Raw genomic sequence first — 15,799 nt, forward strand, 5'->3', positions numbered from 1 at the left:
ATTATCGATTACATATAATCGCGACGAACACTTTGCGGAAATATTGTGGAGAGACGTCCGGCGCGATGTCTCGCTTACCGTGCTGCCCCTTCATCTTGCCCGTGTGAAGATGCTTCTTCTGCCTCGCCCTCGAATTTTGAAACCACACTTGCGTTACCCTCTTGCTGAGACCGGTTACGTGAGCTATCCTCTCGAGGTCCTGCCCGTCGGGATTGCTGTCCAATTGAAAATTCGCTTGGAGAACGGATAGCTGCTCCTCGGTAAAAGTGGTTCTAACTCGCTTCGCCTTATTACCGCCCTTGTGGCCACTCTCGGAGTCACCGCCTTCTGCGAAAGTACCAATTAGCCGTACCTACCTCCCACACCGTAACGCGATCCATCTCGATCGGGAGCGCGTCTTACGCAACGAAGGATCACGAACAGTATATATTCTTTTATCCATCAAGTTAATTTAATTCGTTATTGCGGCAATTACTTGAGGAAGCGGGTTAACGCTGAAGAATAAATTTAACGAAGGAACAATTACTTTTACTCGCAGGAACGTAAAGACTTTATATCATATACATATTTTTGAAATTTCATGTAAGTTTGGCGAAATGTTTATTTCATGTTAATATCTCTCGGCGTATGTAATTCGTGTGCGACATTCTCACCATCGGAGGAGGTGTTGTTGCCCTCGACGACGTCGAGGTAGTGCGCTTTGCAGAGCAATCGGGCGTCCAAGAGGGCGAATTGCTCGCCGGTCGACAGCTGACGCGAGCAAGCGTCGCATGCGAAGCAGGCCAGATGATAAACCCTTTCTCTGGCCCTTCTCACCCAATCCCCGGCGCCCACGCTGCGCCCGCATTTCGCGCATTTCGCGCCGAAAGTTCTGCAAAACACACAAGAAGCGTAACTCTCACTCGAGTGTTAACTGCGTGAACTGCCGCAGACGTATATCATTTATAAGCGTATATAGGTGTATCGCGGCGTCTCGGATTTATTTTGCGATATACGTTATAACGACAGCCAATATAGCCGACTCACTCGACACTCGATCGAACGAGTACACGGGGTGTAATGATAACCGCTCGAATATATCTGCGGCGGACGGCGAAGGAGGAGAAGAAGAGGCGAAGGCCGACGCGCGAAGGGTATCCCGAGAGAAGAGAGAAGAAAAGAGACTTTAGAGAAGAGATATTCGTGTCGGGGAGCGAGTGGTCTCCATCGGCGCGTGTTTCGCGGCCGTTTATTTCTTCGGCTCTCGCTCTTCGCCCTCCCGCCTCCCGCGAGCTTCGGGAAGAAGGATCTACGAGAGAACGCGCGAGCAAAGTATCCGTACACCTTCGCGCCTTCCGGTCAATACCCGCGCGCGCGCGCGCGCGCGCGTATCAGCGCGCCGGTAATCCGAGGCTCTCTTGCGTTTTAATTAACCTCCGTTGTGCGCGCGCGAGAAAGCGACCGGAGAATTATACAATAGTCCCCCGTGCATTAATTAGCCGGAATTATACAGGTTGCGGTTGTACACCGTCGAGATCCTTGCGGCGGAGTCGCGATCTCTAATAAAGTGTATCGCATGCTCGCATGTAAATCCGCCGGATCGATTCTAATAATACCAGCGTGGTAAATGTGCGCGTTCGTGCGACGGGGTGCCCCGCTGTCCGGACACTCCGGACGCCGTAAACGGTAGCCGTGTACCACGGCCACGGACACACGGGGCGAGCACGACCGGATGAATGGCTCCGGGGTTCGCGCTTACCGTGTGAGGACGCGCAACGAGGAGCGAACGAGAGGATGCTCGTTCCTTCGGCGTGGCACAGCCGTGGCACGGTCGTGGTACGGCCGGCCCGTGTCGCCGGGAGTGTCGCGGCCGATAATTAAACAACGACCAGACGGCCCATTAGCCCATTATCATATTCATGAACACGGAAAGTGCATCCGACCCGATACTACCCCGCCCGAGTTTCTCCCCGCGCTGCGCCGCGTCGTCGCGCTTATGCGGATTGTGTTTGCGAATGCCTGATGCGACGTACATTCGGCGCGCTTCGAATATCTTGGGGTTGCCACGCGACTATCACGGTGGTCATTTCCTCCGCTGTACCCCGCGCCGCGGATGTTATTGCCCGAAAAATCCCTTGCTCCGGATCGCGGTGGGGTAAGCAGCGCGCTTCCGCGCTCACCGAAGAAATAGCTTTATTCACCTTGCGCTTACAGAAAGAGGCGCGTGCGCCGGCCATCGCGATGTCCTCGAAATCCTGTATACGCTTCTTTTGAACGGAGATGGAGAACAAAGGGAAGAGACGCGATGTAGATTCTATCGCGCGGCGCGGCGTCCGGCGAGATTAAACTTTTCTGATCTGCCGATACGCGCGCCTCAATCCCATTGTCCTTTAAGAGAAGCAGCTAATTCCTTGTCCTGGCGCTAAAGGTGATCCCCCGTCACGCCCACGTGACGGAAGCTAGGGAAGGATTTGAATTTCGAGCGACTCTTGTCCGCGATTACGACACGCCGCCGCCGGTTCTCGAGGAGAGCCATACAAAGGGAGCTACAACACATCGATGCGAGAAGACAAGAAGGAGACAGACGCGGAGGCGAAGTGAAATCTTGAACGCCCGATGCTTTACTCCGTAGATCCCCCGCTTGATTTTATTTTCCTTTCTTTTCTTTTCGGACGTTTCGTCCATTATCGCGCGAAAGGAGACGGGGGGAGAGGAGACGGTTTCTGATTCTCCCGGAGGCGGTTGTCGGCGGCGGTTGTCGACGGGTCTATACGGGATCCACGGGTCGCGTCGAGATCCCGCCGACGCGGACGACCGGGTCATCGTATGGCAGCGTTACTAGGCAGAAAGCACGAATCAAAAAAATTACGCGGCAGATTCCTTCGGACCTCCCGCACACTGTCGGACCCCGGGTCTCGTCCGAGTTTATAGCCAGCGTTGAAAAGTAATCTCGGAGCCGTTATTCTCGCGTAATTAATGAGGATATCTCATTCAATTCTCGCGGGCGAGAACGGAAAATTGATTTATTTCGACGAGCGATTTGTTCCCTCGCTCGCAATTCCTATATACGCCGCGCGCGATATGACGCGTGTACGAATTTAATATGAAACCAAACGTCAGACCGTTCGCCATCGCCAGATGCGGCGCGCCAGCGATCGGATATCACGGACGTCTCATATCGGCCCCGGTTGGTGCAAGAGACCCAGGTGACTGAAGTAACTGATTGACAGTTGGATAAACACATTGGGCAGGCTGCGCCCGAAGCCTTCCGTACAATCGACGAGTCACCGCGGGTCCCGTCGACTTTGATCTCCACGACCGTACGTCTTACATCGCTATCGATGCGCATCGCGCAGCAACAAAAATATTCTACTTATTCATTCAGCGATACGAACAAAAAGAAGCGGCTATTTTCTCCCCCCTCTCTCTCTCTCTCTCTTTCTCTCTCTCCACCTCTCTCGCGTTCTCTTTCTGTTGACACTCGTATAACTCGTTGAGCCGATTTAATTGTCCACTCATATCGCGTAAGCAAAAGAGTAACGCGAGTATTATTTCAGGTGAAAGTGCCAATCGATGGTATAGGACTTACAGGGCGTAGTCGTGCCTGCAGTAGACCCGCATGCCTCTCAGGAAGCACGAGTGCTGATCGTGCAACGGCCTGGAACAGGCGCAACACCTCAGGCACCTGGAGTGCCACGTACGTCCGCCCACGCAGAGGACGGTCCGCTCGCGTACCCGCTCGCCGCATCCACCGCACTCCATTACGCTCGGCGACGTTTCCGGGCCGACGACCAGCCCACTGCTGCCCTCGGGACAGGCGAGATTGGGACCGCCGACGTTGCCGTCGCACGCACCATCGCCGCTCGTGTCCTCGACTTCCGTCTGCAACGAAACAGCAAAATCCAGATTCAGTCCGTAAACATGACAGACCATCCGTAAGAATAACGGATGTTAAAAACACATTAATTAACTACGTACGTTACTCGCATGGTTTTTTAATACCTTGTTATATTTGCGCGAAATGTATTTTATATTATATCTCTCAATTTCAGATTTATTGTACGATTTTATCTACTTCGCTGATATCTGATAATGAGTATTCGCTTCAAAGTTATTGGAATCTTTAATTAATTTAAATCTTGATTAAAGCGTTCTGTTTTTATTACTATTATCTTCTAATTCTTATAACAACATATTCAAAATTATTAGTTACTGTGAAAATTGAAATTCTTATTTATTTATAATTATTATTTTTTGGCTACTAATAATTATTGTAAAAAATGTAATTCTCATAATTATGGAACTCTAAAATAAAATTTCAGGATTATAGAAAGTCTTTTGAAAATTAAAAATAATTTTTAAAATTAAAGTCTCACTTGCGTGGAAAAAAATTCCCCAGTGATGAAGAAATGATTTTCACAGCTTTAAACCATTTTAAGAACAAACATTCAGAATCTTTTAGTGTTATAGAAAAATTAATTTATTATTCTAAAAGATATAATAATAAAGTAAAGAATGAATATACTAAATAATAAAAATGGTTTTTAATTTTATTTGTTCATTTTATTGTTAATTTCAGCATTGTGACGTCTTTTAGCTGTACTCTTATATCTCTGTACTGAACTCGCCAGTGTTAGTGCGGTAGGTATCAGTGCAGCTACGAAGAATAAAGCAACTGATAACGCAATTTTTTTCGAGAACGTCAAATATAAAGCCCCAAGCCTGATTTACGAGGACACGCCCCCCTCGTTCGAGAGTCATTTCGCCGATGATGCTGAGGGGTTGTGTGTAGCCGACGACGTTAACACCCCGGGTTTACCGTAACAAGACCGGTAACATAATGACCGAGAGAGAGATTCGGAGGCGACTGGCTAACCCGGACGGCCATTATGCGTGCCATCGGCGCGTTACCGCAGCCTCCCTGGTACCCTTATTTGGGGGAATGTGTCGTGGGGTGTGTGCGTTACCACGGGCGTGAGAGGTGCCGAGGCGAGAACACGCATTTACACGCGGTGCGCGTACCAGCACAACTCGGGGTTGAGACACCGACACGCGTGTCACCATTATTGAAAAGGAACGAGTGCCGGTTCGTGTCGTCTACTATATGGGGAGAGGACCCACGAATCGAGTGCCGTTGGCTGCCGCCGATTGCTGCGCGGTTACGTTAGCACGCGGTGGGGGGTGCCTTTTGCGCTTGACCAGCTGCCTTGGCGGATCGTTTACCGGGTTTACGACTCTGGATACGCATGATCCGCGAGTCGCTTCGCGCGGAAGTCGCGCGGGGCGGTGAGGTATATCGGAGTAAGACACGGGTGATAAATAAACCGGTCGCGATTAAATAAATGATAGATAAGAATCGTTATCTCCCGACGCGATCCGCGCGCGACGCTCGCGCGGTTCGTATAAATTCCAATTCTTCAAGCGCAGCACGGTTGAACTAATTTGTTTTAACAACATTGCAAATCCGATTATAGTGCTCCTTCCGTCCGGAGACTCGAGAGAAGATATAATTGAAAGCGCGAGGAGATACGATATCGATGTTGTTCCGCGTGTTCGAGCGTTTTACGCTTTACAAGGAGTTCCGCGACGTGTGTAATTTATATCGGTGTACATTCAATGTACGTACAACGGTGCCTCTCGCCGCGTGTACGAGTCTTCGGATATGAGAGAACGCTATCCGCTGTTCGCGTTCCGCGGGATAGCGAACGTATCAGCGGTTATAATCCGTGCGCTTATGCGTGCGCACGTTCGCGGGTCGGGAGAGTCATAGGTGACAATAATAACTTCGAGTTACACAGCGCGAAGCGGCGTCGTAAAACGCGGGATTAGACTTCTTTCGTCTAATGTATGTGCCTTCGAGAGAGAGAGAGAGCTCGCGCAGAAAGGCCGCTCGCAGCGGGGCAACGAAAGTGAACCGGCGCTTGAGATGCCGGCCGAGAGTTCAGTTAGATTTGCATAATTAAAGTCCAGTTTTGGATAGACTCGAGGCCGCACTGCCTTAAATTTCTTTTTATTTCGCAGACGATCTCTGCAGATTTATCGCTACGTAAACTGACGGCAATAGGAAGCTTTTGAGAACACATTAGTATAGTGATTTAATATCTGTGGTTATCATTGTTATCATACGTAGGCTCGATACATATCGCAATTGATCTATTTTTAATTATTCCAGTTATACAAGTATATTTTCTTTTCAAAAGTAATAGAGATGTAATTTCTCCGTATTAACGCGCATTGGCGACCCTTCAATCCCACATAATCGGATCTAAAGATTTACCTATTCTGGTAATCCCGCTTTTACGATATTATTGACTCTCACTGGAAGAAAGCTCTCTCGAGTGTGGTATCGCGAAGACGGGGGAGGGGGGAGACCCATGGTGAACTTGTATATTTCGTATCCAGTATTGAGTTCTCGTGCACGCCTCTGTTTAGAATGGCCGTGAGGTCCTATTCTTATAGAACTCGAGTGGTTTCGGTTTCGGTTTTAGGTCCCTTTTCCCGAACTATAGACACTACCATTGGGTATGACTTTCAAAGCTGAAAGCCTGTCGACGGGGGGGCCCGTAGGGGTCCCAACTACAAGCTTCCCGCCTTCATCGGCCCTTGCGGGGTCCGTGACAGTCTGGGACACACGGTTGTGTCCATTGAAATCGATACTTCTTTCCCTGGCAAAACCATTCCCGCAGTAGGTATGCATTCGTCCATATAATAATCATAATGCGATCTGGCACCGTAAAACCGAAGTTAACCGACGCGACGATCGATGCCTCTTTTTTTCCTCTTTTTATACAATTGCTAGACTTTAGCTTCAGTCAACTCATACCGTAAGTATAAATTATTACTTTTAAATTTGTAAATAATAATATCGACGACAGAGAAAGTTACATTATTTAGGCACGAGCGAATAGATATTCGAAAAATGCAGACAGATAACGATGGAACGCTGCAATCTTTGAACTGATTGTCGCGTGCGCATTGGATGTAACCAGAATTACGTGTGCCCCAGGGTTTCCTATATCTTGTCACACACACACACGGAACGCAAATTCGTTTTCAGTCGCTAATGAACACGACCGTTAATTAGAAACGAACACTTTGTAGTAGACTGACTGGATGCGCGAGCGGGCGTTACTATCTAACAGAATTTGCCGGCACACACGGACTCTCGTTAGAGGAATTTATTAGGGGGCAGAGAAGAGAGAGAGAGATAGACGCAACGTATGCGCGCGTGACAGCGCGAGAATTATGGACGTCGAATATTCGCGTCGACGACGACGTATCTCCGAATCGTTACCGGGACGGGCTGAGGACGGGTTGTTCTCTCTGCTCCGTCGAACGTGGCTTTCTTCCTCTCTCGCAGACTTGATCTATTTATCTGCCATCGATTAGGGAGGCGATGTTAAATGCCGGCAGAACGGAATGTTGCGCGACGAAGAATCGGGACTTCCCGGGGTGAGAAAGAACGAAAGACGCGATCCCCGAGCGGGGCGCCCCCCTACGCTCGTTCTTTTCGCGTCTACACGGAGCCCAGGTGACAAGTTGACAAAGTGGCCGACTACACAGGGCTCTGACTGTCCTCCCGTTTTCGAGAGACGACGAGAGCGATCGGAAATAAATGTTCCGAGGGGTTTTGTGTATCTCAAGTACGGGGCCTCTTGTAAACGCGATCGGCATCGGGCGCTGTGGCGAGGGAAGGGCACGAGCCTCTTTCACGCCTTCGTAAAAGAGGAGCGCTTCTCCGTGGAAACGGATCGTTGCGCGCGCGCGCGCAGGCAGGTACAATAGACCTAGGGCACCGATCCGTCCGGAGGCGGGGGGGGGGGGAACGTGGGGTCCCGACCGGCCACTCGAGATCCATTTAAATTGCCATCCGATTTCTGGTTTCGCACGCCACATTGTCGCCGTCGCCGCCGTCTATCTTGGCCCCGGGCATTGTGCCGCGGGACGCGGCAGGGAAAGAAGAGATTCGTTTCACGATTAGTTCGGAACCGCTTATTGCCCGCGCGCTGGAACACCCCGAAGCCGACGCCGACGGGGTCGCCGACGGAGTTGCCTCTCGGAGTAGATGTCGAAAGAGCCGTGACAATGGCGCGCGCTCTTTCGCTCGACGCGCCCGTTGGTTCACGCTGCCCACGCGCGCGTAAGTGCCTTTGCGTGACGTTGTCGCTCACGCCCGTGCCGTGCATCCCCGGACGGTTACGTATATAATGGAAGCCCGGCGCTCCGATTGTATTCTGCGGACACGCGCAGCGACCGAGAATCATCGAGAGTCTCTTTACGTTCGATCTATTAGCAGTGACCAAGGGGGGCAGCCGTAGAGAATTTAAAACACGCAAAATTTCCGAACGCGGCACGCGGTCCATGCTCCGCGGCACGCGATCGAGACGAGCTGTTTTTTGGGCCACGCTCCCGATTCACGTTATCGCGTTGTCGGTAAATAGGCGTCGGTGATTTATCACCGCTCGACCGAGTCGCGTGTCGCGCAATGATTTATATAAATTATATATAAAGCGACGTTTGACCGCCAAATTTCTGAATTTATGTATTGTCAAAGTATGATTGTGTGCATGCCATAGCGAAAAGAATATACAGGTAAAATATTAATTATCCTGAATTATACGCCGCGCGTAACTTTGGCTAAACGATAAATCCGCTCTAAGCGAGGCGTGTCTCGCGATTCGCGCCGTCTCGCGTTTTCCTGCCGCCCCTTCGTCGCTCCGCGTCTCCCGCTTCGTCTCTTATTCGTCGCTCGCGCGTTACTCCGCTCGTCGCGAGAGCGGGAGAGGGAGAGAGAGAGAGAGAGAGAGAGAGAGAGAGAGAGAGAGAGAGAGAGAGAGAGAGAGAGAGAGAGAGAGAGAGAGAGAGAGAGAGAGAGAGAGAGAGAGAGAGAGAGAGAGAGACGTTTAAAAAACGAAGCCTGCATATAACTCCGGATCAGGCTGATGCGGCATTTTGCGCGCTTTACGCCGACAATTTACTGGACCACACGCGCGCGCGCGCGCCGCGGATCCTGACGCGCCGAGGATCCTGAAAGGATCGCCTTCTCGCGCAACAATTCACAGCATTGCACTGCACTGTCCCTCGGCGCGGCGTGGGACGTTGACTGTCCCTGCGATGTGATCTTACGCGAATTTACAGTTTCGCTCGCGCGTAGCGCGTAGGCATGTTTCATGCGCGCGTCTACCCACAGCCGGATGCGTAATTCATCGGTGTTAGCGCGAGTTAGCGACAGACTTATATCCGGAGCGGAGAGAGGGGGGAATATAAATAAAGATCTTGAATCTCTTTTATACCGTCAACACATCAGGATCATGTACCGCGTGGTTTTCCGTTGATTTTAACAAATAACATATAATATATAACATTTGATCTAATGTAACGTTCGCAACACGACGGAAATGGAGCCGGAGGATGCGAAGAAAGTCCGAGGTTAACTGTGTTTATATGAAATCTCGAATATATATTTATAATTCATACAAATATAATTTATTGATTAATTTATTGAGTACGCAAATTGTATTGATTTCGCTGCGGTAAATGCGATTGCAAGAATGTCGAGATTTCGCGAAAGACCACACACGGCACGCGAAGCAAGCAACTCCATATTCGAGTGCAAACGAAGCAAACGACTTCGAATCGCACAACATGACAGCGTGACAATAAGCTGATAGTGACTGTGATGCCGGGGTTTTATATTCAAAGTTTTTTTAAATCTTCGTGGACCACGGGGTCAAATGCACGAAGCTTATTTGCAAATAAATTTGAAATGATAAGCAACTAAGTTATATAAAGTATATATGTATAACAATAAGACAAAGCGTGCGACACGCAAGTTTTGATCATATCGTGTTTTTCGCTTTATTTCAGCTGTTTATAAACGGTATCCTGGTCACGGACATCGCGCGCGGTATCCATACGATCCTGGAATTGTAAAACTTCAATGTCAAATCGAAAAACGCTTTTATAAATTCGCCGATTATACGTTCACAGTGAAAACGGACAGTAATATTAAACTGCTGAATTATGTAATTTGTTATTGATATAATTGATTTTGTACAATATCAATTTTATTTTACAAACCGCCTGTTCGCTCGATTTTTGCAATATTTTGATGTAATTTTTATCGTGATATCGATATTATCATCTGTTTAATCTTTTATTTGATTTCGCGGCGCGGATAAAAATTAATTACCGATGAGTTTCGCCATACGATTATTTTTAAAAGGCTAGCACGCAAAAATGCGAAATAATGTTGATTATTCGACTTGTTGATTCATCGTCTTCATCAAGTTTCGCGTTAATTTGAATGAAACTGCATTTTGGTTCGTCTGTTTTCTTTCTTTTTGTTGGAGTAATTGAGTAACGGATATATTAGAGACAGTTTTTTCAACATTTTAACTACGCTAAATATAAAAAAATCACGAACAATTTGTGACGCGCGCGCGCGATTTGGTCTTTCCGGTTTTTTAAAATATTCCAAAAGATCAGAAACTTATAAATATACTTCCGAATTCTATTATAGATACAGTCAGGGCGATATCTATCCTGTATTAAGTACATCAATAAAATAATTTTCCACGGATGACTCACGAAACTGTAGCAAGTTTGTACCATTGTTACCGTTGAAAATTCATAAGCAAAGATATCTATAGCAAGATCGTAAATGTGTGTTTGTTTATATGTATATCTATGTTGATGAAAGGCCGCTTTCGTCAACTGCCTTTTTCGAATCAGATAATTAATAATTGTTGTGTAGTATATTTGATTATTGTTTCGTGAGTCACTGTGCACTGTTGAATTCGTAGTGTCAAATTATACTCAATTTGAGTCATTTTTAACTCTTCCTATATAGATCGCTACTGTTCCTACTCTCAATATGTCGTTAATTTAACCAAAACAATGTTAATTTAACTAAATCAATGGAATAAATCACTTTTACTTTATCAGTCAAATAATAAACATTAATCGACTCTATTGGCCACATTATAATCGGCAAAACAATGGCGTTAAAAGAGCGTTTTGACGATAATCGAACCAAATCGTGGTCGTATTGTCTTGGCGATTATAATGGCCAGTAGAGTCGATTAATATTTCCATTGTTGTAAATCAATGGAGTTAAAATAATACTGTTTTGTGTTAAAATAACTAATTTTGACATATACATGGTAGTTAAAATATTGTTATTTAACTCAAGGTAATAGTTTAAATTTCATCTTTTAATTTTAAACATAGCGTGTATCTCTATCTTCTCCTTTACGCATCGAACAATTTTTTTACGTTTACGATTCCGCGGTACTCGCGGTACGTACCTTCATGATCTCCGCGAGGGCTCGACGTAAATTGGCTTGCGTGGATGCACCGCCGCGCGCAGATAACAAACCCTCGATCGTTCACGATTGCCGTCGACTTTTCGACGTCTGCGACATTGCACCGGACGGATGTGATCGCGACGGAATATAAAAGAAGAATTATCCGCGAGAGAGGTACCCCGAGCTATCAACTCCGCGAGCCGCACCGGCGATCGTTAAGCGCCATGCGAGGAGGCGACAGCGACAGCGACGCGCGAGAGGAGCACCATGATATACACACGGTGGAGAGTCGGTTCGCGCTCCGGGCCCTCTCGCTATAATAACGTAACTCCCGGTCTCGCGCGCGCGCTCGGCCCGGACGCTGTGTACGCCACACAGGCGTAAGAGCGAACGCGACGCGGTACGCGATCGTAAACCCCCTCACTCTCTCTCGTTCCCGTTTTTACCCGCACGGCGTACGTTCGCCGTCGTCGAATGGGCGGCATGGGCATCGATGGGCGGGCACCAACCCCCGTGGTTGCGATTCGCCCGGCCGCGTTCGGCCCACCGCCGCCGCGAGGAGAGAGAGAGCGAGAGAGGAGAGAGAGCGAGAGAGGGCGCGAAGGTGGCGCTGCCACGCGGTCGCAATTCGCACGCGTCTCTCCCCCACTTGAATCGTCGAGCGTGTCAGCGTGGATGAGAGTGATAGGGGCACGGCGGCCGCGTCGCGCTGATTGGCCGCGATCTTGTCTCGATCCGCGGAAGAGAGCTGTCCCTCTCTCGCTTATCGGTCTAGCGAGAGAGACGACGTCGACGGGTGAAACGAGGGGGGGGGGAGAAACGTGGACCTCGGGGCAGTTACTCCGTACCGATGCTCACGTTAATTTGTAAAAAAAAAAAGAAAAAATGATACGTATTACGCGTGTGTACCATCGATATTATTAATTCGCGCGTATAAAATATTTTCCTCTTTCCTCTTGTGAAGTAGGGCCCTTTCTCCGACATCGAACATAGAAACAGTTAATTTCGGCCAAAACTCGATTAACTTGTCGAGCGGTATAACTCGCAATATCTCATTAACTTGGACGGAATTATTAAGTCATTTGGAAAAGCAGATTAGATAAGGAAATGACGGATTAGAATTGAAAAATTTCGAGCCGCGAACAATTCCGTCGGTTAAACCGGTCGCCGATGGAGTTAATCAGTATTTAGGCGAAGTCACCCTATAATGTCCATTTCTACCAATGCAGATTAACTTTAATCTCGGTTTAACTTACTTTCTATCTTTATCTAACTCTTAAAATTAGAAAAAGATGAAAGGTAAATTAAACCGAGATTAAAGTTAATCTGCGTTGATAGAAATGGACATAAGGGGGTTGGTTCGCGAATTGACAGGCGCGCTCCGGCCTTTCGGAGCTGCTTTTATCGCGACGCGAGGTCGACGCTGCAGAAGCAAAGTTAAACTATACATATCTCGATGACACGTGTAAAATCTACAAACCGCGGGCACGCAGGGAGATGCAGCGTCTCCCGGCGTAGAGGGAACGTTGATATGAAAAATGGTCGGCGGGCACTCCCGCGTGCGCGCGGGGCCCTGTACGAGAGCCTGCACGGCGAACATAATAAATAACAATACGGAGTCTGCCTACGGATACGGGGATCTGCATATAGGTCCTGGCCTTATACCTGAACTGCCGCGGCGCGTCATTAAAATTATTTATGAGGAAATAAGAATCCGAAGCGCGCGGGGCCCCGGAGGTTCGCGCGAATATCCTTCTCGCGCCCTACGAAGGTGCGCGCGCGCTTATCCCCGATCCTCTTTAGTTAGCTAATGTCTGTGTGCGTCCGACGTTGGTAGATTAGTAGATTAAACTTAGACGTGTGTTATTCTCTCTTTCGCTCTCCCGCGCAAATTGCGGGCGCGAACGAGCTATCGATTGAACGCACCCTGCAAACGTAACTGGTAATAACATCATTGGACAGTATAATTTTCTCTTCTTAATACTAAAGTCCAGAATATCGAGATAATTAAGATAACGTTAGAGCGTTCTCCGCGGAAGCAAAGACATAAAACTCTCGTTTCCTTCACATCTATGTCGTTACATTTTTCAACATGTTAACGAGAAAAATTTCGATCTGTTTAGTATCTGCTGTAAGAAATTCACGTTACTCTCACCTGTTTGTTTTCGGCTGGTGCCTCCCTTTACGCGCGCGCTCGCGCGTTTGCGCGCGTCACTCAATTAGCTACGCGCGTCTGTTTATTTACATAATCGGCCCGCGGGGTATTTAGCGTATCGATCACGTAATTATCGAGGCGAGCCGCCGGGCCCGCAGACCGGAGGCAACGGAGCTCATTTCGGGCCCGGTATAAGCTCAGCGCGCGCGAGAGCCGAGAGAGCGAGGATGAAGAGGTAACGCCGTAGGAGGTGAGAAATAAAAATAAGGAGCTCGAGGGAATTCTCAGCTGGGGGTCATTCCTGACGGGGTCGATTTTCGTTCGGGGCTTCGAACGATCGACCACCTGGCCGCACATAGTTACACCTTGTAAACGGTCACTGTCTACCGCGCGGACCGAGCAATAAACGCGACCGAGAGCCGACTCGTGCTGGCTGGGCTGGCTGGGCTGGCTCGCTGGCGCGTACAACACGGAAAGGTATTCAACTGAGATTAATCGCCGTAGATTTGTCACGGGCATCGTTGCGGGAACGGCCGCTTATCTCTCTCTCTCTCTCTCTCTCTCTCTCTCTCTCTCCCCCCCTTTTTTTCTCTCGTTCGGGAGGAACGGCGTTCCGGAGTGATCGCGTCGACAGCCGTCGGGTCGAGAAGACAATTTTCAACGATAATTAATCTTACTCCGTTGCAATCCCGTCCATTGATCCCGTCACGGATTACGGCAGTTTAACGAGCTCGTATTTGGACAGTTAGCTCGGGAAGTGTCCAAAGTGGTAAGCGAAATCCGACGATCTGACATCACGAAAACGTGCGTGGCGACTTTCTTGTTGTAAAAATTAATTTTCTGGATACGGGTTTGTATACGAGGCAATGTCGCGCGATCCTTCTCGACGTATTAGGTCTTTATTTGTCCCGCGATCGAAAACCGTAATTAGTATCCCGGTGATTCTCAAGAAGTATATAGGATCCTCGCGAATCCCCCAAAGTGCGCGCCGCTCTTCGTCGCCGCTCGCATTGTTCGCCGTCAAATCGACGCGGCAATTTTGCAAACGACCGCGACTCGAGAATCGCGCGAAGTGGTTAAACGGCGGGGCACTCGGTGATCGAACGGTCGCGCCGGCCGGTGAATGATACGAGAGGAGCGCAAACGGCGCGGCTCGCCGACTCTGGGGTTCGGTTCGGACGTGGCGCGCAGCGTAAAGACAGGCACCCGGTATTATTAATGCCCCCTCGACACTCCGATACCATAGAGCTAACGATTATTTACTTCGAAATATTTATCCCGTATCTCCGTGCACGCCCCATTATCGCGGCCGCATGATAAACGGTCCGGTGTGAAAAATCGATTTTATTGTCAGTACGTGTATACGTATGCGTGTATACACGTGTACGTATATGTGTATACGTATACACGATGCATTCTCTCGCAGGCATTCTTCCCATAAGCGGCTCTCCCGCGCTCGTACTCTCTCGCGGTTAACTCCGCGAGAGTATGTAACGTTTCGACAGTCGAGCGTCCATCGACGGACCACGGGATGATGGATACGCCTACTCTTGATATTTCGGTGATCAATAACGCGCGGCTCTCTCGCGGTGCCGTTCGCGCCGAAGGTGGGAACCATTATTCACCCGTGCAGTCGCCGGTGAATAAATAATTTACTTCGTCATACCAGCGGCCATCAGAGGACCGACTTCGCGGCGGCGGCGGTCGAGCCCTTTCCCCGAACCCTTTGTGTTACCGATAATAAAAGTATGCGCGCGATTCGGTCTCTTCTTGGGCCACATCGTCGGAAACGATACGGCGTGTAGAGACGCGAGCGTCTCTTCTCGGATCTTCTCGGCCGTCGATGTGCTATGGTGTTCGACGGTTCGATGTGCGTCGAGAGGGCCCGGGCAGCCGCGGACTTTGAATGGCACGGTCGATTTATCTCCTTTACCGCGAGAGACCGGGCCATCAACGCGATCGGACGGGGGTTCGCGTGTGTGCCCGTCTGCCTTGCCAGGCCTGCCTGCTTATACCTGCGTATGTGTACGTGTATCTGCGTATGCGTGAATACGCGTCGTTTCGGTTACGCGCGCATGCCTATACGGACGAAAGCTGACCGCGGTCGGTCACTATTTGGAAGCATGATCGGTAGTTTCGATTCAGTACGGCGCAACCTCCCCCACCCCGCATCCTCCTTTGATACGATTATTATCTCGGACGACGATAATTAGCGCCTACTTAACAATCGACTCGTATGCGCGCCGCTTTTGTGCACCCGACCGAGCACAGCACCGTCTCGATCGGGATTTCGCTTTCCGCGAGATATCATTCTTACAAAAAATCACACGTTATTAGGCGTTATTACCTGGTTGAG

The 15,799-nt window shown here is 49.1% G+C and overlaps 1 protein-coding gene across 4 annotated transcripts in view; it reads right to left on the minus strand.

The window, feature by feature from the left end:
- Awh (LIM/homeobox protein arrowhead) overlaps positions 1-15,799 on the minus strand; it is a 29,155-nt gene that overhangs the window by 1,884 nt on the left and 11,472 nt on the right. Inside the window, exons 1-4 of one of the 4 annotated variants that reach the window (XM_071785688.1) lie at positions 11,289-11,715; positions 3,569-3,861; positions 654-871; positions 79-324 (exon numbers count right to left, since the gene is read on the minus strand). In XM_071785688.1, coding sequence (XP_071641789.1) covers positions 79-324; positions 654-871; positions 3,569-3,861; positions 11,289-11,294 — 763 coding nt within the window. In that variant the 5' untranslated portion in view covers positions 11,295-11,715. Of the gene's footprint in view, positions 1-78; positions 328-653; positions 872-3,568; positions 3,862-11,288; positions 11,716-15,799 lie in introns of those variants that run through there. The other 3 variants (XM_071785687.1, XM_071785690.1, XM_071785689.1) reach the window with 3 other exon arrangements.

Source organism: Temnothorax longispinosus, chromosome 8 (genome assembly GCF_030848805.1).
Source record: "Temnothorax longispinosus isolate EJ_2023e chromosome 8, Tlon_JGU_v1, whole genome shotgun sequence".
Taxonomy (NCBI): domain Eukaryota; kingdom Metazoa; phylum Arthropoda; class Insecta; order Hymenoptera; family Formicidae; genus Temnothorax; species Temnothorax longispinosus.